This window comes from Peromyscus maniculatus, chromosome 1 (genome assembly GCF_049852395.1).
Source record: "Peromyscus maniculatus bairdii isolate BWxNUB_F1_BW_parent chromosome 1, HU_Pman_BW_mat_3.1, whole genome shotgun sequence".
In the NCBI taxonomy this organism is placed as follows: Eukaryota; Metazoa; Chordata; class Mammalia; order Rodentia; family Cricetidae; genus Peromyscus; species Peromyscus maniculatus.
The window spans coordinates 139,223,720-139,247,917 of record NC_134852.1 but is presented as its reverse complement, the minus strand read 5'-3'; the positions used below and the strand labels follow the sequence as shown (position 1 = coordinate 139,247,917).

Here is a 24,198-nt window from a genome sequence, read left to right as displayed (position 1 = left end):
TCCCTCCCCCCAACCCCCACTTTTCAAGGCTTTCTATGGATCCTGCCTTTAAGGAAGCACTTACCTCAAACATTATCATCACGTGTCCTTTTTTGTTTTTGAGGTAGGGTCTCACTCTGTAGCTTAGGCAGTCCTCCCAAGTGCTGCAATTACAGGTATGAACAGGAACACACTGCTTGGGTCCCTTTTTTAAAAAAATCAGTCTAGCTCTGAGAGAACATGTCTATCTGGCTGGACTCAAGCAGCATGTTCCAGGCTTAGAAAACTATCGTTGTAGACATTTGTATGTGAACATTATTGGCAGCTGCCCCTCCCCCACGATTACAAAGTTTTTACCACAAACTCCACAGGAAACACAACTGGGATGACTAGAGACTTCTTTCTTCACCTGAGAAAAACAAGAGCATCCACTGAGGCACTGGTGAGTGAAGGGACGCCCCCAACGCTCAGCAGTCTTCTCACCTTGTTATAAATCTGAACCGTCTACGGCTGGTTCCCCTCCTTTGTAGTTCGCAAACCACTGATTTAGGTGATCCTCCAAGGTCTCTTCCAGTGTCACTTGACTTTACAGTTTTGATTTTTAATTTCCCCTAATCAACAAGTGTTTGATAAGCACCTGACTCTGTGGTAAGATTCTGGGGCTCAATGTAAACCAGATGCTTGCTCCAAGACACAGGAACCATGGTGACAGAGCGGGATGTAGTTCAGATGGTTTGGTACCTGTGCAGTATCATCAGGTCCTTTGATAGCCCGTATTGCATAAACCAGGCATGGAAACACACACCTGTAATCTGAGCATTTGGGAGAGGCAGAGAAATCAGAGGTTCAAGGTCATCCTCAAACACACATCTTTCGAGGCCAGCCTAGGGTACATGTCTTAGAGGAGGAGAGAGAGAGAGAGAGAGAGAGAGAGAGAGAGAGAGAGAGAGAGAGAGAGAGAGAGAGAGAGAGAGAGAGGTAATAGTGATAGAAAATGTGTCTATAGGCAAGTTCACTGAAATAGTCTATTTTATGCTCCCCAACTATTAATACGAAGTAGTAACAAGGGGCACTCAGCTGGCATGGACTTCTTGCTCCAAATGTCCCTTTTCTGCCAAAACTCACAAGACACAAGCAGAATGATACAACTCAAACTTGTTACAAGTTGAAAAAGCTAAGTAGATTTTATTAAAATACACATGAGTAACCTCTATTTGTCCCTTATTCTGACAGTAGAAGAAGTCATATGGAAACCAAGTGAACAGTAACTGTCCTGGTGGAGAGAAGCAAAGGTCAAGGGGAACCAAGAGAACCCGACTTGGCCATGTGCCGCCCCAGTGGGGATAGTGTGCCCTTGACTAGACGATGAGGTGACTGGAAACTCTGTTGCCTGGGGTCACAGGAAGCCCTTGAGCAGTGCTTCTCAGCCTTCCCAATGCTTCGACCTTTTAAGCCAGTTCCTCATGTTGTGGTGACCCCAAACCATAAGATTATTTCACTGCTTCTTCATAACTGTAATTTTGCTACTGTTATGAATTGTCATGTAAATATCTGATATGACGGATTATCTATCTAATATGTGACCCCTGTGAAAAGGTCATTGGACCCCAAAGGGGTTGAGAACCACTGCTCTAAACCCTCCTGTTTTAATTCCATCAAGTTATGAATTAACCCCACAGAGGCTGCGGGCTGGCAAGGGAACACGTAAGAAGGGTGAGAAACAACAGTTTGCAGCTTGAAAAAGAGCATCGATGTTACTGTTTTATTCACACCAATTAGAATACATACACAAAAATGTGTATTATATGTTGCTTTCAAAAAAATTACATGTTCCATGAGAACTATGTATGACATAAAATGTTTCTGCTATGTAACAAAAGAAGGAACTCGGCATTCCCAGTGTCTGTTAGGAAATATTCAGATAAAGTTTATAGTAAACACAAGGATGTTATAGAACACTCTTCACCAAGCAGCTCTACATCCCAGAAGCAGCGACTCCATCCTTTCAAACCCTTTGTTTGGTACAAGTCAATTACACCGAAGAACAAAACCTTCCACTCTCGTTCTCTTGTTAACTGGAACCTCTGCTGTGGGTGCTGGCACAGACACCTCAGCTCACAGTGAGGGCCTGGCACCTGCGCATCTCCCAGGGGATGTGGACAAGCCAGGAGAGGTCAGGTCATCACGAGTGCTTCACATCCTGCAACTAGGCTCTCAGCGGTGGCGTTCGGCTTCATAAACACTCAGGTCATCTTGGGCTGAGGAGACCTTGGTTACTGCCTCGTCACAAGCAGAAACAACTCTGCATCAGGGCAGCTCAGAGCAATTCACATTTAAAGCACAGCATAAGTTTCTTTTCTTTTTCTTTTTTTGTTGTGAAGGGTCTCTCTATGTAGTCCTGGCTGTCCTGGAACTTGCTATGTAGACCACAGAGATCCACCTGCCTCTGCTTCTCAAGTGCTAGGATTAAAGGCATGACCACCACACCCAACCTAGTATAAGTTTCTTAAAAATCATGTTACTATAGTTTCTTAAGAAGTCCATATTTAAATAAAAATAACATATTGCATTAATACAAAGAAAAATATAAGTTTAATAGCCCATTGACAATAGTTTCAAGAAATAGAAATAACTGTTTGCATGCTACAAATATCTCTTCATTAGGACACACTTAATTTTGGTAACTACACAACTAAACAGATCTGAGAATTTTCCACAGCGTCATTTCATGGTTGCAGTTTTTCATCTATACTGTCCAAATGCGGTACTGATTCTTTCCCGTATCTTTCTTTCCGTTCTGTGCGATGAATTCCACATCTGAGAAGCCTATGTTAGCGACTGTTGCTGACTCACTTTTCTGTCATCATCACTGGAGCAAAGAGGGGTCGGCCACGGAGCCTCTCAGCCATGGCACTCATATTGGAGCTTCCTGTAAAGACAAGAGAGTCTTCAAAACCCTCGGTGAACTTCACAGTCTCCGTAATAACTGCTCCCTTCTATCATGGAGTCAGCCACACATTCAACTTTACTAACCAACACTGCATGCAACCGCCAGAGCTCAGCTTCAAGCACATGTCCTCAGACACACCTTCCAAAAGGCTCGGGCAGGGATGGGAATGGGGGGGAGTGGATCTGGGAGCTTTGTGCCAAAGACCCATTCAGTAAGGTCAAGAAGCACAACAAAGCTGGGCATGGTGTAACCACCTTTAGTACCAGCGCTGGGTAGAGGCAAGTGAATCTCTGTGAGTTCAAGGCCAGCCTAGGCTACATAGTGAGGCCTTGTCTTTGAAAAAAAACAAGCTGGATGGTAGTGGTGCACGCCATTAATTCCAGCACTTGGGAGGCAGGTGGATCTCTGTGAGTTCGAGGCCAGCCTGGTCTACAGAGTGAATTTCAGGACAGCCAAGGCAACACAGAAAAACCCTGTTTTCAAAAAACAACAACAACAACAACAAGATGCTAAAGTGTCGCCCCTGCCATCAATGAAGAATGATAAATAAATAGATCAGAATGCCCAGAAAACAGATACTAGGCAAATGATAAAGGCATCAAGTAAAAAGGACACGACATTCAACTATAGCACTGGAATAATGACTAGTTATTTAGGAAAAGTCAAGTTCCTCTCAAGACCACACATTTCTAGAGTTAAATGAAGAACTAAGAGCAAGCAGAAGTAAATATCTAAGTAGTCATTAGTTTGAAAGCACACTCCCAATCTAACCTAAAAAATAAAGACAAGTAACAAACTGGAGGGAATTAAAGGATATCCTTAAACTCACTATCACCCATCAGTTTCATTAAGCAGAAATATTCAGACAGGCACACCCACATGCACACATGCACCCTTCCAATGGTCCTATCCCATACCGCCAGAAAAATGCAGGAAGGTCAAGAGGCAATTGACAAAGCAATGGAAATAGGAGAATAAAAACATCAAAGCTACTCAAGTTCACTAGTAATGGGAAAAAAAATGACTTGGCAATTCCTGGTGCTCAAATGGCCAGAATTCAAATGCAGCAACAATTAGTGTTGGCAAGGGGGAATAGAAACTGGCAATTATACATTAACAGTAAATATGAAAACTGAGGCTTCTCTAGGACACAACTGAACAGTAAGAACAGATTAGAGCTGGACGGTGGTGGCGCACGCCTTTAATCCCAGCACTCGGGAGGCAGAGGCAGGTGGATCTTTGTGAGTTCGAGGCCAGCCTGGGCTACCAAGTGAGTTCCAGGAAAGGCGCAAAGCTACACAGAGAAACCCTGTCTCGAAAAACCAAAAAAAAAAAAAAAAAAAAAAAAAAAAAAAGAACAGAAAGCCTTTTTTTTTTTTTTTTTTGGTTTTTCGAGACAGGGTTTCTCTGTGTAGCTTTGCGCCTTTCCTGGAACTCACTTGGTAGCCCAGGCTGGCCTCGAACTCACAAAGATCCGCCTGCCTCTGCCTCCCGAGTGCTGGGATTAAAGGCGTGCGCCACCACCGCCCGGCTAGAAAGCCTTTCAAACTGTGTAATATTCGAGATCTCATAGTGCCACTCACAGGTTTACTTCAAGTCAGAGACAGGCAATAAGCATGTAAAGCTACAAGTCAAAATTATGTGAGGGGGGACATACTGAACAATGGAGGATAAATTAATAAATTATAAAACCATGGAATGAAATTCAATAAACCTGATCAAAAAGGGCTAGTGAGATGGCTCAGATGGGCAGAGATGCTTATGACACAACCTGACGACCTGAGTTTGAATTCTGGGACCCCATGCTGCAAAGAGAATATTTACTCTAGCAGGCTGCCCAGTGGCCTCCACATACACACTACACATGGCACACACACATACACCCAACTATAAATACATAAATGTTAATTTAAAAGCTTTAAAATATCTAAATAAAATAAAACAAAGAAGTTGAACCACATGTATGTATAATCCATTTAAGAAGACAAACAAAAATTGTAAACAGGGCTGAGCATGTAGCTCAGTGGTACAGCATGTGCAAGGTACTATGTTCAATCTCTGGTACAACAAATATGTCTATATAAATATACATCCCAATGGGAAAATCACATAACATCTGACATAGAAAAAGACAGGCTGTAAGATAGCAAACAACATGAAATATATAAATTTAAGAGAAGCTGAGGCTGGAGAGATCTCAGCCATTAAAAATACTTGCCGCTCTTGCAGGAAACCAGCAGTTCTATTCCCAGCACCCACATCAAGTGTGGGGGCCTACCCCCACTACTTCCCCAGGGTACTCTTGAGCAGGGAGAAATGAAGACTATGTGGATAAAAATATAGAGGAGAGAGACAGAAACACAGGATTGCCTCGGGAGGGCCTGGGTCAAAACCCACCGGCCCCTTCAGTCTCTACTAATGGGGTTTTAAAGGAATGCCAAGGGGTGGAGCAAAAGAGCTCCCCCTGAGCACAGCCAGCTGCTGACCCTCCCAGACACCTGGTGACCATGCACATGGTCCAGCCATCTCCTAATGCAGCCCTGCTGTGTTCAGATCTCACTAGAGAGCTTCTGTGGACTCCCACAGTCAGGCAGCTCACAACCACCTATAATTCCAGCTCTAGGGGATCCAATACCCTCTTCAGGCCTCCACTGGCTCCCGCATGCACATGGTGTACGTACGTGTACACACACACACACACACACACACACACACACACACACACACACACTCTCTCTCTCTCTCTCTCTCTCTCTCTCTCTCTCTCTCTCTCTCTCAAGCATACACATAAGATAAATCTAAAGAAAAAGTTTGAAGAAATTGCTTCCAAGTATATTAAGTATTTGTTATATGACAGTTCCAATGGACCCTGTCACAGGGCAAACCACAGCCTCGGCAATCGCTACTCCACACACCATTCATTCTCTGCCCAAAGCCTCCATCCATCCTCCATATGTAGTCAATGTCCCTGGTACCCCCACTACACCCCCATCCTATCTTGCCTATCCCTGATAAACACAAGTATTTGCCGACTTTAAACCTTGCGAGGTAGCAGAACATGGCCAGAGAAGGCAGGCCACTGTAACAAAGTAATTAACTTCAAATTTATGATCAGAGTATCAGCAGGCATTCCAACCTGCACTAAAATCCAATCACACTGGGCTGGTGAATTCCTTTCTCCCACACTGAGGCATCCATCTGCTCTCTCTCTTCAACTGTCCCAGCAGGCCCCTTGCCTGACTTTCAGCTGATGACCTTCCGATTCACTCCAGAGAAGGCAGAACCTGTCAACAACACCTCCCCTCCCCCTCCCAGCCCATACCTGCACCCACATCACTGCCTTGCTCCTTTCCCACAGTTCAGCTCTTGACCACACTTGGCTGCATGCTCCCTGTCTTTCCAAACGCCCACACCCCATTATCCCCTTCATCCACAATTCTCATTCTCCTCAATTCGGGGACCTCCGTAACGGCAAGCTAACACCTTCCTTCCCACCCATCCCCACTGCCTTACTTCTATCATCCTTCATGACAAAGCTCCTTCTTCTCACCTTTGACCTCTGGCCTGACATTAAAGCAACTCTGATCAGGTCACCAGTAACCGTCTTTGTCTGCCTGAAGCCAAAGGCCATTCCTGCTTGTCCTCTGACCACTGCTGCAGCAACCCTCCCTCGCTTGAGCTCAAGTCCTGGAGTCTTTTTACTCCAAGGACTCCTCCTCGTCCCTCACACTCCTTCAAGGTGACCTCAACTGAGTCCTTGGATGGCAAATCTTGGCTGATGCCTCTAAAGTCACTGTTAGCGCTGAGAGTTCTTTTGCCCTTCAGACCAACCTTATCAACTACAGACTCAACGAAACAGAAATCACTACCCACTACTCCACCACCAAACCCCTGCTCCCTCGATGGGCCCAGTCAGGAAAAAGCACCATCATGTACCCAGCAGTACATGGGGTCATCCTTAACTCTATGTTCCTTTACATCCACAGTGATTTCATCAGCGCCTGGTGAGCAACTCAAGACTCCATAACAGACCCAAATTCGGTCATCCTCATCAGCCGTCTCCTGTGGCCAGAGTCCTTGCAAGCCACCACTGAGCCAGCTTAAACGGCCTGTTTTTCTTCTTTCCTCCTCCTCTCCTCCAGGCTGGCTTTTCTTTTAAACACTAGTACAACTGTCCTTGAACTTCCATTTGAGTTCATTCCTAAATTCTCTTATTAATGAGACTAAATTCCAAGAGAGGACCTGATTTCCCTCTATCATCGATCCCAAAGGAACCCGAAAATTCCAGCAACACAAACATCTGCACTTACACATTTAATAAGGATTAACTCACCCAATAAAATGCAAGTCTGCTCAATGCTGGGGCTGCTCCGGACTAATGTTCATTGTTCGATAAATTTCTTTAAGTAACAAGAGGGCAGTATCTTCAGATTCCCTAGCAGAAAGAAAACAATACTTTAGAAGCTGGGACTCTCCTCAGTGCTGGGGACATATGGAAGAACACTTTTAAAGGCCTTAAACTCCTGCCGTTAAAGATGCCTCTATAAAAACACTGCAAGTTCCAATGGTCTCTGGTCAAGGGCAGATGACACACTGACACACTGCCACCTTGTGGATAAGCAAGTTCTCTGCAGACTTAAAAAGGCTGTTAACAAGTCAGAAATGTCAACTGCTGACCAAATCTCTCCTCGGCCAGCCAGCAACAACACCTAACGGGGAAATGTTTGTGAATGTAGGAGTTCAACGGGTGAATCTATGAAGCCCATCACAAATGGTGATTAGTAGGAGACCCCACTACAGTGAGAACGCTGTTCTAGATAAAGCCATTCAAAGAGACTCAAAGTGAAAAATACTTACCAGTAGCATAAGTGACTCTGAAGAGCGAAAAGATATTCATTAAAACTCTCGATTGGCTTTTCCTGAAGAACATAATCGATCCGGCGGCCTCCATTTAACATCCCAACCTTCCCTAGGTAGTCCTCATCCTTGGAAAGTTCTGGACTTTCAACAATCTTTTCTGCTGGAATTTAAACCATTTCAACATCAAATATCAAAGTCAATCACTTAATCATTATCCTCTACTTTAGCTGACTCTCGGGGTTCAATGAACATCACTTGACACTCGCAGCAACTGAGGATCTGCAGGCTTGCCCCCCACTCCTCCAGAGAACGGGAAGGGGAGGGGAGCTGGTTCCCCGAGAGAGGACAGAGAGCCAACAGCGGCAGAAGTTGTGAAGGGGTGAGAGAGCATTGCAGAAAAAAAAAGAAACCGAATTAGAATCTGCTATAAAGTCACAAAGCATGCATGATGACCTGGCATTGCATACGGTCTCTAAAACCACAGCTCAGCAGGAGCAGAGGCTGGGAGCCTCGTGGAGTCTTTACAAACTTAGCTCTCAACTCCCATTCCACCCCAGCCTGAAACTGAATAAAATCTTAAAACTGCAGAGAAGAGTCTGAGAACTGCAGGGGAAAGCTTGATTAGCAGTTAATGAAGGGTGACGTGGACTCTGAAGGACAGCATCTGAGAGCACAGTTATCAGGGCATACATCCTTGACAGGAGTCATCCGATCTGACGAGGTCTAGAAAGGAAACCTGTCTCCAACAATTTACAAGCATTATGCTCTTCAACATGTGCCAGGGAAAAGGCTCCAATATAAACCTACCTTCCACTACCTGCTTTTCTTCTTCCTCTTTGATTTGATTGGCCACCTTTTCCAATTCTTCTTGCAACTGTGTTGAAGAGGTGTGAGCACGTGCAAACTCATTGAGTGTCTGCCATGCACTTTTCAGAGAGCTGATAAAGCCCTGCTTCAAATCCGATCCCATTCGAGAAAGGCTTTCTTTCAACTCTAAACAGATTCAGATGGCACACCAAGTTAATTGGCTATTGGAATTCTCTGCCACAGAAATGAAAAGTTAATGATGCCCCAGACAAGTAAGGACCTCCTCCTCCTCCTCCTCCTCCTCCTCCTCCTCCTCCTCCTCCTCCTCCTCCTCCTCCTCCTCTTCCTCCTCCTCCTCCTCCTCCTCCTCCTCCTCCTCCTCCTCCTCCTCCTCCTCCTCCTCCTCCTCCTCCCCCCTGACATTTCCTGGGAGCCTTTTGGAATCAAGAACTCTCAACAGGGTAAAATGGTGATTTACATTGGGTTTTTTTGAGACAAGGTCTCAATATGAAGGGTTGGCCTTGAACTAGAAATCTTCCCACCTCAGCCTCTAAGTACTAAAATTAGAGGTGTACACGACCTCGCCTGTCTTTTTGTTTGCTTGTTTTGACAGTGTCTTAGGGCGTTCCTCACATCTCAGACTCCTGAGCACTAGGATTACAGGTATGTGCCGCCCAGCCAGTTTTTTTTTTTTAAACAATTTGATCTGCTGGGCAATGGTGGTGCATGCCTTTAATCCCAGCACTTGGGAGGCAAAGCCAGGCAGATCTCTGTGAGATTGAGGCCAGCCTGGTATACAGAACAAGATCCAGGACAGGCACCAAAACTACACAGAGAAACCCTGTCTCAAAAAACCAATCAATCAATCAATCAATAAATAACAATTTGATCCATCCCAAACCTACAATTTTTTTCTCAAAAAGAAGTTCAAGCACTATAACATAAACATAATCCTATATATTTTTATTAGAAAATTTTAAAATAGGCCTATAGCAGCTGGGTATGGGGGTGCACATCTTTAAATCCCAGGATTCAGCAGGCAGAGGCAGATAGATGGATCTCTGTGAGTTCAACACCAGCCCTGGTCTACACAGTGAGTTCCAGGACAGCCAGGGCTATGAAGAGAGAGACCCTGTCTCAAAAAACAAAATCAAAAGCAAACAAACAAAAAGCCTGTAAGACTTTAAAAGTCAATTTTTCTAATTTGTAATAGTGTGGTAATTTTGAAAATGTAAGATTCTAGGCTGGCAAAATGACTAAGTAAGGCAAGTCTCACAACCCAAGAGAGATCCTAGGGACCCATATGGGAAGGAGAGAACCAACTTCTACAAACTGTCCTCTGACTTCCACAGCCACACGATGGCACACACACCTGCACACTTCAGTGTAATTTTAAAAATAAAATTAATTTTTAGACTGCTTTTTTATTTTGTGTGTATGAGTATTTTGGCTTTGTGTATGTCTATGCACTACATGCATGCACGCATGCAGAGGCCAAAAGAAGGTACTAGATCCCGTGAGACTGGGGTTACAGAAGGTTGTGATATACCATGTGGGTGCTAGGGATAGAATCTGAGTCCTCTGGAAGGTCAGCCAGTGCTTCTAACCACTGAGGCATCACTGTAACCCCTGTATTTTTTTTTTAATCCATATAAAGGAGCCCAGGGCACATGTCTTTAATCCCAGTACTCAGGATGCAGAGGCAGGCAGATCTCTGGGAGTTCGAGGCCAGCCTGGTCTACAGAGCAAGATCTAGGACACCCAGAGCTGTGACAGAATGTTGTAGAATATTATTTTAAGGTGTGTTACTTTTATTTATGTTGCATTTATTTAACTCGGTGAAGCTGTGTTACTGTGCCTGTCTAAAATACCTGATGGTCTAAGAAAGAACTGAATGGCTAATAGTGAGGCAGGAGAAAGGATAGGTGGGGCTGGCAGGCCGAGAGAATAAATAGGAGGGGAAATCTGGAAAGAGGGAAAAAGTAGCCAGAGAAGGAGGAGGCTATCAGGAGCCAACTACCCAGCCACTCAGCCACCCAGCCACTCAGCCACCCAGCCAGCCACAGAGTAAGAGTAAAAGTAAGATTATAGAAATAAAAAATGGAAAAAGCCCAGAGGCAAAAGGTAGATGGGATAATTTAATGTTAAGAAAAGCTGGCAAGAAATAAGCCAAGCTAAAGCCAGACATTTATAAGTAAGAATAAGCCTCCATGTGTGATTTATTTGAGAGCTGGGTGGCAGGCCCCCAGAAGAGCAAAAACAACAACAACACAGAGAAGCCCTGTCTCGGAAAAACAACAACAACAAATGGGATAAAGGCACTGAGGAGAGAGCTCAGGGGTAAATGCCTGCCGTGAAGCATGAAGACCTCAGCTGGAAGCCCCAGAATCGTTGCAAACCCAGAGTAGCATGCATCTTGTAATGCCAGAGCTCCTGTGAGGGATGTGAAAGCTGGTGACAAGAGAATCCCTAGAAACTTATAGGCCAACTAGTTCAGCACATACAGTGGAGAAAAACCAGAGACCATGTTTCAACAAGGTAGAAGGAGAAAAGAGATAACCAAAGGTATTCTCTGACCTCATTCCATTCATGAACACACACACACACACACACACACACACACACACACACACACATTATGATGACAACTTAAACTTCCAATTTAGAAGACAAACCCCACCCTTTGCCACCTGTTCGTCTAATAATCATATTTAAATCACTCTGTAAGCTAACAAATTTCTAATTTTAAATTCTAAAGATTTAAATTTTTATTTCGTTTTTTACATTTATTTTTACATGTAAATATACATATAATAAATGTATTAATGTTAGTCTTCTCCTTTCCAAAAATGTTAGATTAGCAAAATCTAATTACAAGAGGGATGGAGAGATGACTCAGTAATTTAGAGAACTTGATGCTCTGGCAGTGTGGGAGCACACAGAGGTCTCCTAGTGAGAACTCACTCAGGGTCTGAGAAGCTGAACTGGCTTTACCCAGCAGGGCTGCTATGGAGATGACTTTCCACAGGCGTGGTCACCAGGTGTTTGAAAGGGTCTATACTTGGCTGTATGGTGTGCTTTGATCTAGCAACAGGGAGGCCTTTGGCCTCTCCCCTTGGCATGTTATAAAAAGCCTTTTCAATAAACCTTTGAGGTCACTGGGTATTGATTCAGGCCCTCCCAAAGCTTTCCTGTGTTTCTGTCTTTCTATTTGTAGGCTAGGTCTCTCTTTCTATCTAATATTTTCTTATCCCTCTCTCCTCCTCCTAAGAACCCTTCAAAAGGTGGGAACTGGCCTCCCACATGGCAGAGGATTTGCATTCGATGCCAGCACCCACACAGTGGTTTACAGCCATCTATAACTTCAGTCCAGGGGATCCAACTCCCTCTTCTGACCTCCATGGGAACCCACAATTGAAGAGAGAGTTGTTCCTAAAAGCTATCCTCCACATGTGCACAGTGGCATGCATGTACCTACACTCATACAAAGACGCCACACATAAGAATACACTTTTAAATTTTTCAGAATTCACTACAGTTTACAATATCAACAGGAAAAGACAACTGTGTGTGTGTGTTGTTTGTGTTTCTATTGTGTTTTGTGTGACAGGGTCTCATGTGATCGGACTGCTTGCAACTCATTTTGGAGCCATGCACAACCTTGAATTCCTAATCTTATGCCTGCATTGTACAAAGCATTTTCTTCTTACCTAAGTGAAGTCTCTTTCTGCCTTTATGATGTGGAATGAGAACAGCTTTTAAGTCCAAATCTGGAACGACCATGGGTTCTAATCTGTATGCCACTGGATCAAGCTGTGAGGAGGAAAAGCAGAAACCTGTGAATGCTTATTTGGAGTTACATGCCACAGTTAAGGAAGCTAAGTGGCAAGCCAGAGACTGACTTTTCCATACCGTATTCAGCTGCTGGCAATTACAAGATTTTCAATTTGTAGGTGAAATTACTTTGCCAACAAAGCAATAAACACATTTTTTTCCTTCAAGTAAAAGCTTTCTGGAAGAAATACTTATTGAAAAGTGTCATCAGACTCCTGTGATGGATGGCTGAGCTTTGCAACTCATGACTGCTTTTAATTTCCAAGTAACAAGAACCTGAGAATCTACTTGGAAGAAGAGGACAGAGCTTTCATCTTTTTAAAGCATAAAGTAAACTCAAGCCACTCACCGGATGGTAAATATTGAAGAAGCCTTTGCAGGTAGGGAGGCGGTAGTTCTCATCAATCCTGTCCACACCTCGGATAGTGAGAAACATGCCGATTGGAGAGCCCAAGGCAAAGAAAATCTCCGGTTCAAAGTCTAAAGAGCTGTAAGTGACAGAAACCTAGGAAGAGACAACAATAAAAACCACCTTTCCGCCTTGAATTTTTAAATGTTCTTGGACCTGCACTAGCTCAGACAGCTGCTGTGAGCTGAGAAAGATGAGAATTCCTCATTAAATCTTTGGAGTCTGCTGCGTCCCCTGCTCTATTTCTACTGTCTAGTATAATCAATATGGCAGGCACGGGGTATGACATCAACTGTGGGTCCCCCGCCGGCCTGCCTCTGCTCTTCCTCACGTCGTTAGCCTCTGCTTCAGTTATGACATGGGATTTTCACCACACCAAACTCAACACAGCGAAGAATAAATAACTAAGGCCACAGAAGGCACTTATCAACACAAAGCGGGGATCTAGTCTAGAGTAGTCTATGCTAATTCTATTATAATTCTGTCTTCTCCACAGAGAGCTGGAGGCGCGAGAATAAGAAAGCTCAGGGTCATCCCTGGATACACAGTGAGTTTTTAAAAATCAGCCAGGCTACCTATCCACTTAAGGCAAGTTTCCTGTCAGAAAAATGATTTATCCAAAGGAGCTTACTTGAGATAGCCTACACAAAGTCTCTCAAGGGAAGAGCAGACATCTGTGTGACAATATACTATGTTTACAAAGTTCTTCCTTTTTATTTCAGGATCAAGAAAATGTCTATGCCGTGTTAGTATTTTGGGAACAAAGAATAACAAATGGCCTGATCCAAGGACGGAGGTCCACTAACAGACCAGATGAGGCAAGAGCATCATGCCCACTCACAGGTGGAGAGAGTGAAAGCCAGAGAAGTGACATCCCTTACCAAGAATGCAGTTAGTAAGAGACACATGCAGATTTAGACCCTTGATCTCAAAACAACCATCCTTCTATATACACTACTAGGCTGCCCTCCTAAGAATCTACACTTCATATCCTTATATTTGCCTTTATCTGTGAAAATTCAATAGTTTTAAGCTGGGCAGTGGTGGTGCACGCCTTTAATCCCAGCACTAAAAAGGGAGAGGCGGGCGGATCTCTGAGCCAGCCTGGTCTACAGGGAAAGTTCCAGGAGAGCCAGGGCTACACAGAGAAACCCTGTCTCAAGAAAAACAAACAAACAAACAAGCAACCTAAAACGTTAGCTCATTAGCACACACTCACCTGTCCTGTGCCAACTTCAAAAGACTCATAATCAACTCGCACAGAAGACACAGAAGCCCCAACTGAAAGCTTCCTCTTTGACTCATCTGACTCTGAAGACGGAGACGCCATTTCCTTAGTCTTCAGGGCACTGTCATCCTGGCCTTTTGTCATGGTGGCCAGCACTGCCTTCTTTTCTGATGCTGCTTTTTTCTGCTCCTGTGAGACACCAGAACAGTGTAAGACAATCTTGAGGAACAGTCCAGTTCTTAGCTATCACTACAAGATACACTGTCATGCAATTAAGGACTTCTTAATTTGACATAGGAACAACATTGGGGTTATTGGGAAAAGTTACTTTTTAAAAACATTTATTTTTTTGAGCTGAGCATAGTGGTGCACACCTTTATTCCTAGCACTAGGGAGACAGAGGCAGGCGGATCTCTGAATTTGAGCCAGCCTGGACTACAGAGTGAGTTCCAGGACAGCCAGAGATACACTGACACTGAGAAACCCTGTCTAAAAAAGAAAAAGAAACTATTTTTATTAGCTTTGACATGTGCGTGTGTGTATGTTCTGCTGTGTGAGTGAAGGGCACGTGTGTGCTGATTCCCACGGAGGCCTGAGAAGGGCACTGCATCCCCTGGAGCTCAAGTGACAGAAGCTGCAGCCACCGTGCACGTGCTGGGAACCCGACCTGGTTCCTTCTACAAGAGCAGCCAAGCTCTCTCCGCTGCTGAGCAATCTCTCCAGCCTCCCAGGAAAACACACTTTTTACACACATACTACCACTAGGAAAGACATTCCATGACAGCTATAATAAACTGTATTAATTCTTAGAAAAATAAAAATTACAAAAGGCAAAATATAGTAAAATAGCTAAAATTCAATCTAATAGTGGCTATCTCACATGAATCTCAAAATTATTAAGTACAGGAGGGCAGGTACAAACAGTACACTCTACCTACTCTACTTAGGACTGTCTAGGCAGAAACATGACGGTCTGTCATGAAAGCAAGCACAGTGGTGATGGCTGAGAGGGAGGAGTTGGAAGAAGCACAGTGGCCCTGAGACAGCACATTCCACTTGCAGGTTCTGACTACAGGTGCTTAGTTGTCAAAGTCACTACCCAGAACACTTCAAGAGCTATGCATTTCTACAGGCAAACAACAAAAGCAACGGGGCAATTATATGAACGATGCGAGTGCTAACGGGGCGGAGTCCATGTCCGATGGCTGTAAGTACACCCTGACTGCACACCACGTCGAGAGAAGGCACACACTTGCCAAGGTGGACCTCTTTATCCACAGGGTCGGAGCCCCTTGCTCCCTGGGCTGGGGAGGATTATGTTAGTCTCTGTTTCACAGCAGCTCAACAAAACACTTGATCAAGCTGTTCTTTTCTATTGATTAATTCCAAAATACTATGAACACAGGAAAGCAGTCCAACTGGTTATTATAAAGGACAGTAAAATCAAAGAAAACTCAGTTGGCCAGCTTGGGTACTGATTCCACCACTGGTATTTTGGACAGCTTGATTCTCACTCCTTGTCTATCTATACGAGGTGACACAACCTGAAACCTAAATCTCAGATCTTCACCGTTCTTCCAGCTACAATTTGCTTTCTTGTTCAGCATTACCTTTCACTATATTCATAGAACTTAGCATTCTAGATGCTACGAGAGCTGCCTAAAGAAATCCTGCACTGACTTACTGCCAAGAGCTATTCTGTTCCCCTAGAGTCACTGGCAGCAGTCTGGTGGACAATGAATCAAGACATACAGAGGTAACCAACAATATTCCCAGTAGTAAGAATAAAATTGCTCCTTTTCAAATGACAAAGACAAAGGCGATTACAGAAGGGAAGAACGCAGACCATGCATATCTGATTTCCTTGCCAAAAACCAAGTGGCTAATTTTAGTCCCATTATGTCAGTGACAGTAAATCACTAAGACACAGTCCGTATTATTTTCATCTGTCAACACTTTACCTGTGAACAATACAGAGCAATCACTGCAAAGTGGCTGGCAAAGTTTCATGGTTCATCTGAAAGCAATTATATTTTAATTTAAAAAGTGAGATTATACTATAGATCTTTATCCATTTCCAAGCATGCTTAAAATGCCATAGCTTATATATCTAAGCCAGTGCAATCTACAGAACAGATTCCTTCTAGGAGTTTACCAAAGAACTTCTCTACTTTTTAATCTTGTATTGCAGAAAGAAACTAAGGACATGCAGCAGAGAGCCGGAAGATGTCACTCCTCGATCCCTGTCTGTTGCCCATGGGCCTGGCCTCACTGCTGTGTGCGGAGAACCAACTGCGCCTGTACACAGGAGCACCCAGCACACTCCGCAACAATGTGTCTCGGACCAGCTGCTCATCTTTGGGATAAGTTCATGCGTGAAGATTAACTTCTGGGGCTCTGCCCACAGCCTGCTGAGAGACTCACAGGAGATGAAGAGATGACTTATTTAACATGCAGGGGAAGGGACACCTCAGAATCTCACGGCTTTTCTCAACACTTAATCAAATACGTGGCTTTATCTAAAGCCTTGTGAGCTGTCTTGTTCCATCCCGAATTCAGACCACTGACATCTCATCAGCAACTGAGAAACTGCAATTACTGCTTCTCCAGTTCTTGCACAGCCTCCAGCTCTGCCCTTCTCTGCTCTGTGTACTACACCCAGCTGCACTCTGGGGTTACTCCTGGCCTGGGCAGGTTCTCCAGCAATGTCCCTTAGACACCACACCGTGGGATTTACTGCTATTACAGTAAAAGTGTGATTCAATGTACAGGGGGAAAAAAGACAGTGGCTAATGGATTTGTCTCAACTTTAGGGTTGTCTCAATTTTTTTGCTTGTTTTGTCTTTGGTACTTCTTATCACCAGTTAGGCCCTATCTACCAGCGAAAAACAAAAAATAATCAGGAAAGAGTCAACATATTTAACAGTTCATTCATTATAGAAAAAACAAGTTCATGAAAGTTTAAATGTGACTTATAAAATATATTTTAAAATTTTTTGTTTTCTAAACAAGTTAAAACTATGGGGATGTATGTAACTCAGTTGGTAGAATGTTGACCAACGTGTCTGGCATGCACAAAGCTCTGGGTGTGATCCCCAGAACCACAGAAACCAGGCATGGTCATACATGACTGTCATCCCAGCACCATAGAAACCAGGCATGGTCATACATGACTGCCATCCCAGCACCACAGAAACCAGGCATGGTCATACATGACTGCCATCCCAGCACTGGCAGGGGACTGCAGGAGAATTAGAAGCTAAGCTAATCCTCGGCTACATAGTGAGTCTGAGGCCAGCCTGAGCCACATGACACCCTGTATCAATAATACTATAAAATTTAGACTAAAGAGAAGAATATGTGCTAAACTATACCATGGAATATTAATAAACAAGTCATATACACTATTTCATGCTCATTCTAACCTATGAGTGAAGAAATTACTTCCCATTTTAATCATTATTATTTCAACTCTGTGTGTGTGTGTGTGTGTGTGTGTGTGTGTGTGTGTGTGTGTGTGTGTGTAAAAGAAATGGATATGCACATGCCAAAGCATGCATATGGAGGTCAGAAGATAACTTGTGAGATCAAACAATATCAGGAAGTTAGGCTTGGTGACAAATGCTGAGCCATCCTGCCAGCACTTGACTCCCATCTTACCAATGAAAAAAAAAATCATAGATCAGAGAAATCAAGTCAGTGCTCATGAATGTGCTGTTAGTAAGTGGTTTCCCTGGGAATTAGGCCCTCTCATTCATACATCTGTCCAGGACTTGACAAGTTTTTGCATCTGGAAATCCTCAAATATCAGTTTTTAAAATGAAAGCTGGGGCTGGAGAGATGGCTTAGCAGTTAAGAAGAGCACTTGTTGCTCTTGCAGAGGATTCTGGTTCAATTGCCAGGACCCACATGGTGGTTCACAGAGATCTGTAACTCCAGTTCCAAGGGATCCAACACCTTCTTCTGACTTCTATGAGTACCAGACATGCACAGAGTGCTCATTCATACATGAAGATAAAACATCGATACACATAAAATAAGTCTTTTAAAGAATTTTTAAATAAACTAATAAAAATGAAAAGCCCCCCCTTTCCTGAGAACTCTCTGTCCCAGGAACACCAAGTTGTTCAGTTGATACAAATGTGGATATAAACCCAGCCCCAACAGACTCTGGAGCCTGGGCTTCTATTTTTGTGCTCCAGGTGGAAGTAAACTAGTTTTGCCCAAGCAAAGGGGTATTGCAAGCTTCTAAAATAAAAATGAGACCCAGGCATAGTGGCTCACACCTATAATTCCAGTGCTGAGACTAAAGCAAAAGAACACTACAGATAATAAGTTATAAGCTAAGCCTAGGCTATAATTTGAGACCCGGCCTTAAAAAATGAAAACAGGGGGTTAGAGAGATGGACTGGGGTTAAGAGCACTGGCAGCTCTTCCAGAGGTTCTGAGTTCAATTCCCAGCAACCACATGGTGGCTCACAACCATCTGAAATGAGATCTGGTGCCACCTTCTGGCCTGCAGGGACACATGCTGGCAGAACACTGTATACATGATAAATTTCTAAAAAAAATGAAAACAAACAAACAAACAAAAAGGGGAGGGTACCAAATTTTTCTGAAGGGCAGAGATGAACCTTACCAGTTTGGCTGCTTTGAGTTTTACAAAATTGGCTATCTTCTTCCTTGGCCCAAGGGGTATCCCCATCTCCTTCAGGTCATCAACTGTACACATAAGCTTTAAAGGGAAGCAAAAGCACATTAATCAACCAATCTAGAGACAGATGAGCTAAAAGTGGGATACAAAAAAACGCTAAAGCATCAACTAGCCAGGAGGTGATGGCGCATACCTTTAGTCCCAGCAATAAGGAGGCAGAGGCAGGGGATCTCTGTGAGTTTGAGGCCAGCCTGGCTTACAGAGCGAGTTCCAAGACAGGCTCCAAAGCTACAGAGAAACCCTGGCTCGGGAAAAAAAAAAAAAAAAAAAAAAAAAAAAGAATCAACTAAACCAACCAAAAAGCCAGCCAACTTTCAAAACAGCTAGGGCTTTTTGCTTGAAATAATAGATTATCTTAAACTTTAAAATGAGCCGGGCGGTGGTGGCGCACGCCTTTAGTCCCAGCACTCAGGAGGCAGAGGCAGGCAGATCTCTGTGAGTTCGAGGCCAGCCTGGTCTACAGAGTGAGTTCCAGGAAAGGCTCCAAAGCTACACAGAGAAACCCTGTCTCGGAAAACCAAACAAAACCTTTAAGATGGTTAGTCTCAGTTTACTGGTACAGCACTTGCCTAGCACAAGTGAGGCCCTGACTTCAGTACCTAGCAACATAAAAAAAAATTTTTAAATTAGCCTCTCCATTAAAAATTCTATTATTTTGGGGACTGGAGAGATGGCTCAGTGGTTAAGAGCACTGACTGCTCTTCCAGAGGTCCTGAGTTCAATTCCCAGCACCCACATGGTGGCTCACAACCATCGGTAGTGTGATCAGATTCCTTCTTCTGGTGTATACATAAAATACATGAATAAGTAAATCTTTAAAAAAAATTCTATTTCTTAAAAAAATATATATTACGTCATGCAGAATTCTGCAGCTATACTGTTAAACATACAATGAATCTCTCCCTTCAGACCTTTCCTGTCCATTCTGGCCCCAACCATCCAGTTCTCTCGGTGGTAACTGTCGCCATCCGCCCTCTCTTTAGAAACCCCTCGTGTGCTCTTCAGTGTGTGAGCCAGCCTCAGCTTTCCTCTCTTCACCCGAGCACCCACCAGGTCACTACGATGACAAGATCTGTCATTCAAGTGCTGCCGAGTCCTGCTGCAGGACTGCACAAACGACTCCACCAACCCCGTCGGTGCTCACTGTGGGTGCTAAGGCCCCACGCTACTGGAAACGGTGTTCAGTGAGCGTCCTGCAGGTATTCCTGGGCCTTCTTTACAGAAAACATTCCTAGCAGTGAAACCGGCAGGCAAAGGGCACCCAATCTTATTTTGGAAGACATCAGAAAGCTCTGCAGACTGTGCCCATTTACACTCTCAGCAACCAGAGACAACAGTGCCAACTCCTCCTCATCCTAGCCACACAGGATCACTGTTGGCACTGATGGGCTAAGACCAGTCTTATGATACTCCTGGTTGGCATTCTGTACTTGTTCTCCCAAGGCACGAGGTCACCTGTTACTTTTTCCTATCAATTATGCTCTTGTTTTCAATGCCTGTTTCCTGCTGCTTCCTTATCATTAGTTCTGTATCAGCTCTGACCATAAAAGTCTCCTCTGCCTGTGTCCAGGTGTTTTTCCTAATCTAACTCTGGCCACTAGGTACCGTAATGCTGTTCACTACTTTGAAATTCTCGTCTAGGTATGGCTTCTGGGTTTTGTCTCATGCTTTAAAAAGCTTTATACTGTTATTTATTTTTTTCTCAAATTTTAAAATAGCTGTATTTAGGGCTGGGTGGTGGTGGTGGACTCAGTAGGCAGAGGCAGGTATATCCCTGTGGGTTCAAGGTCAGCCTGGTCTACAGAATGATTTCCAGGGCAGCCAGAGCTACACAGAGAAACCTGACTTGAAAAAAACCAGGAAAAATTTTATTTTATATGTATGTATGTATTCCTTGGGTGTATATGTGTGCACTATGTGTGTGCTCGTGCCCACAGCAGCCAGAAGAGGGCACTGGATCCTAGAATGGAGTTACAGACAGTTGTGAGCCACAAGGCGGGTGCTGGAAACCAAACCTCAGTCCTCTGCAAGAGCAGCCAGTGTTCCTAACCACTGAAACAACTCTCTCCTTAGCCCCTTCCCTCTACTTTTAAACATTTCAATTGTGGGCTTGTCGTGGAATGAATTCTGATGTAGGAGCGCTTAAATCATTCTTCAACTTTCAAGCTTACATAAAGGAAGAATAATGTGAAACAAAATGAATCAGGTTATTATCAGTACCAGAGATTCCATATCAATCTTTTCCTTTTCAAAAGTGCTAATATAATCAAAGAGGCTGAGTGCTTCCAGGGTTCCATGCAAAGTTAGGGGTTCTTCATTTTCAACATCAAGGTCACATGATTCATCTGACATCAGTTTTGGCTCTTCGGGTATCTTAATAAAAAGGAGAAGAAAACATTACAAAGCTCAGAAAACTCCCATAAAATGTTTCCTGACCTACACAAAATCTAAACGGCTTTGCTCTATAAATAAATGTAATGTTAGCACTCTCCCACCCTTCACCTGAATTTTAAGGCATACTCCTTTAGTAAACCACTCATGCTTCCATTTCCTATAATAATTCACTTTTAAAGCTGGGCAGTGGTAGTGCACACCTTTGACCTAGCACTCGGGAGGCAGAGGCAGGCAGATCTCAGACCTGGTCTACAAAAGCAAGTTCCAGGATGGCTAGGGCTATTACACAGAGAATCCCTGACTAAAAAATAAAGAGATAAATAAATAATGATAACAATAATTTACTTTTTAAAATCCTAAGCCTTCACATTTATTTTATAATCCATAAAGAAAAAGAACAAGAAACTCCTATTTTTAGAGAGGGCCTCTTAACGGTGTTGCCCAGGCTGGCTTTGAACTCATCATCCTCCCATCTCAGCCTACAAAGCAGCCAGGACGACAGGTGTGCGGCCCAACTCTTCTACTGTACTTCTGAGCCTCAGTGTATTTTGACAATTAAAAACAGTTACAGGAAACAGTACAGGTTTTGGAGAACAGCTCAGGTCCAGCTCTAAATCTCAACATCAACAGGGTAACTACAGACTTACCTGCTTTTCCTGAAAATTTGGTTGTTTCATAACTCCATTAGAAACAGCCATAGACCCCGGAGACTTAGAGACACTCATATCTTTTTGATTAGACAAGATGTCAAACAGTATCAAAGAACCTAAGAAAAAGATATATTGTGCTTTATAACAAAGTTACCTACCGTGGGTATTTTTCAACACTAAATAAATCCTCCAGCTTTTTTTCAGTCTCTAGCAGAAGTCATACAAAGATGAGCAGCTGATTAAAATCTGATAACCAGAACCAGCAAGACAGCTCAGCCAGTAAAGGTATTTGCCATGCAAGCTTAGCAACCTGATCTTGTTCTCCAGAGCCCATTTGTGTTGGCTCTTAGATTTTTGTCAACTTGCCAGGAGCCAGAGTCATCAGAAAACAGGAAACTTCAACTGAGGAAACACCCCCATCAGACTAGCAATGATTCAAGCAGAAAGACCCATCCTGCTCTGGGTGGTGCCACCTCTGGGCAGGTGGTCCTGGGGTATACTGAGCAGGCCAGGGGGAGCAAGCCAGTAAGCAGCACTCCCCCATGGTCTCTGCTCAGTTCCTGCTTCCAGGTTCTTGTGTACTCAGGAAGTCCTGCCCTGACTTCCTTTCATGATGGCCTACAACTGTAAGCTGAAATAAAATCTCCCCTCCCCAAATTGCTTTTAATCATGGTGTTTATCAAAGCAACAGAAAACAAACTAAGGCACAATGTAAAGGTGGAAGAGAACTGATCCTACGGATACTATAGTACACATGTCCATGTGTGTACATGTGTGTGAGTCTTGTATATGCTCCAAGTTTTGCAGCCAGAAAACCACAAAGTAACTTCTGAACAAACCAAACAAGCAAATCTGAAATTACACAGGACAGCTTGACCTACATCTTTTAGATATAATATTCCTTTTTCATCTAACAACAAAATAACATATACAGGCTAACAGCTAGAGTAATGGCTCAGAGGTCGATTGCATCCTGTTCTTCCAGAGGATCTAAGCTTGGTTCCCAGCACCCATATTCAGCAGTTATACAAGCACCTCTAACTCCAGCTTCAGGGATGAGATACCCTCTTCTGGCCTGCAAGGTATACACGGCATACATTCAACAGAAACCCTATCTCTCTCTCTCTCTCTCTCTCTCTCTCTCTCTCTCTCTCTCTCTCTCTCTCACACACACACACACACACACACACACACACACACACACACAAGATAAAGTCTTTGTTTGTTTGTTTGTTTGTTTTTGTTTTTCGAGACAGGTTTTCTCTGTGTAGCTTTGCACCTTTCCAGGAACTCACTTGGTAGCCCAGGCTGGCCTCGAACTCACAGAGATCCGCCTGGCTCTGCCTCCCGAGTGCTGGGATTAAAGGTGTGCACCACCGCCGCCGGCAAGAGTAAAGTCTTAAAACAACAATGAAATGTACAGCCTTCCTCTGCTACTGGACATGAAGAGCAAAGGAAGTCTCAACACAAACATCAGTCTTCTACTCACAAACCCAAGCTCTCAAAATTTTGCAGACAGACAAACACAAAGCATCATCAGGACAAACAGGCACATCTGAAATTATGTGACAGCTTTACCTAAACTGTGACCAGCAACGGAGACCTTTCCTTTGAAGTTTGGGTTGCGACTCAAAAAGAGCGAGTGCAGCCGGTTTATCTCCACTCCCACCTTCTCCACGATTGACTGGCAGTAGGTAGGGCTGTTGTAAAACAGAACATCTAGCAGGGTCTCATTAGTAAAGTGCCGAAACCGACCAATACTGGGCAAAGTGATTTTCTTGATATTCCTGTTTTAAAGGAAAAACAAAGTTACTGTCAGTCTTTACCTTCAACCTCTGGATTTTTAACAGTTTAGATTTTTTTATTTCTGAAAAAAACAGTACAAAGGTATAATAGATATATGAATTAGTACAATCAACTTGAAACCGTCACAGGCTAATTTTTCCATAGAAAAGCCTACCGTCCCATTTCCTTTTGACTAACTGAAAATCTGGATGCCTGACAAAAATTGTGGCTGGCAGAGACACAGTTAGAATATGGAAGGAGTTGCCTGAAACAGAAATTCTTAAGCATTCACAGAGGAAGCAAGCACCTCACAGCACAGTGCAAACTGTGGCCGAACGCTGTCCATAGGGCTAGCTGTGTTAAAGCATGTGCCCCAACACATCACAGTAGTCACTAGCTGGAAGCATTTTTAACCACGTATGGCAGCATAAATATTATCTGGACCTGTGGTTCCGAAATGGGAGCGTTCAAAACTGAGTGGGGGTTTCTGTCCCCGTGCCTGGAGAGTGCTGCTAGCACTCAGCGGCTTGACACTCGGGGTGTTCAGTGGCCTACCATTTAACAGCTTTCTGCATTCCCCACCAAGAA

The 24,198-nt window shown here is 43.7% G+C and overlaps 1 protein-coding gene across 5 annotated transcripts in view; it reads right to left on the bottom strand.

Moving 5' to 3' along the window:
• Window positions 1-1,726: 1,726 nt before the first annotated feature.
• Sec23ip (SEC23 interacting protein) overlaps window positions 1,727-24,198 on the bottom strand; it is a 44,739-nt gene continuing 22,267 nt past the window's right edge. For 3 of the 5 annotated variants that reach the window (XM_076553540.1, XM_006976992.4, XM_042284366.2), the window contains 11 exons: window positions 23,404-23,612; window positions 21,823-21,941; window positions 21,002-21,154; window positions 18,707-18,802; window positions 14,059-14,256; window positions 12,780-12,935; window positions 12,307-12,409; window positions 8,597-8,782; window positions 7,787-7,949; window positions 7,263-7,364; window positions 1,727-2,908 (listed from right to left, as the gene is read on the bottom strand). In XM_076553540.1, the coding sequence (XP_076409655.1) occupies window positions 7,283-7,364; window positions 7,787-7,949; window positions 8,597-8,782; window positions 12,307-12,409; window positions 12,780-12,935; window positions 14,059-14,256; window positions 18,707-18,802; window positions 21,002-21,154; window positions 21,823-21,941; window positions 23,404-23,612 (1,465 nt within the window). In that variant the 3' untranslated portion in view covers window positions 1,727-2,908; window positions 7,263-7,282. The remainder of the gene's footprint in view (window positions 2,909-7,262; window positions 7,365-7,786; window positions 7,950-8,596; window positions 8,783-12,306; window positions 12,410-12,779; window positions 12,936-14,058; window positions 14,257-18,706; window positions 18,803-21,001; window positions 21,155-21,822; window positions 21,942-23,403; window positions 23,613-24,198) is intronic. The other 2 variants (XM_006976993.4, XM_076553535.1) reach the window with 1 other exon arrangement.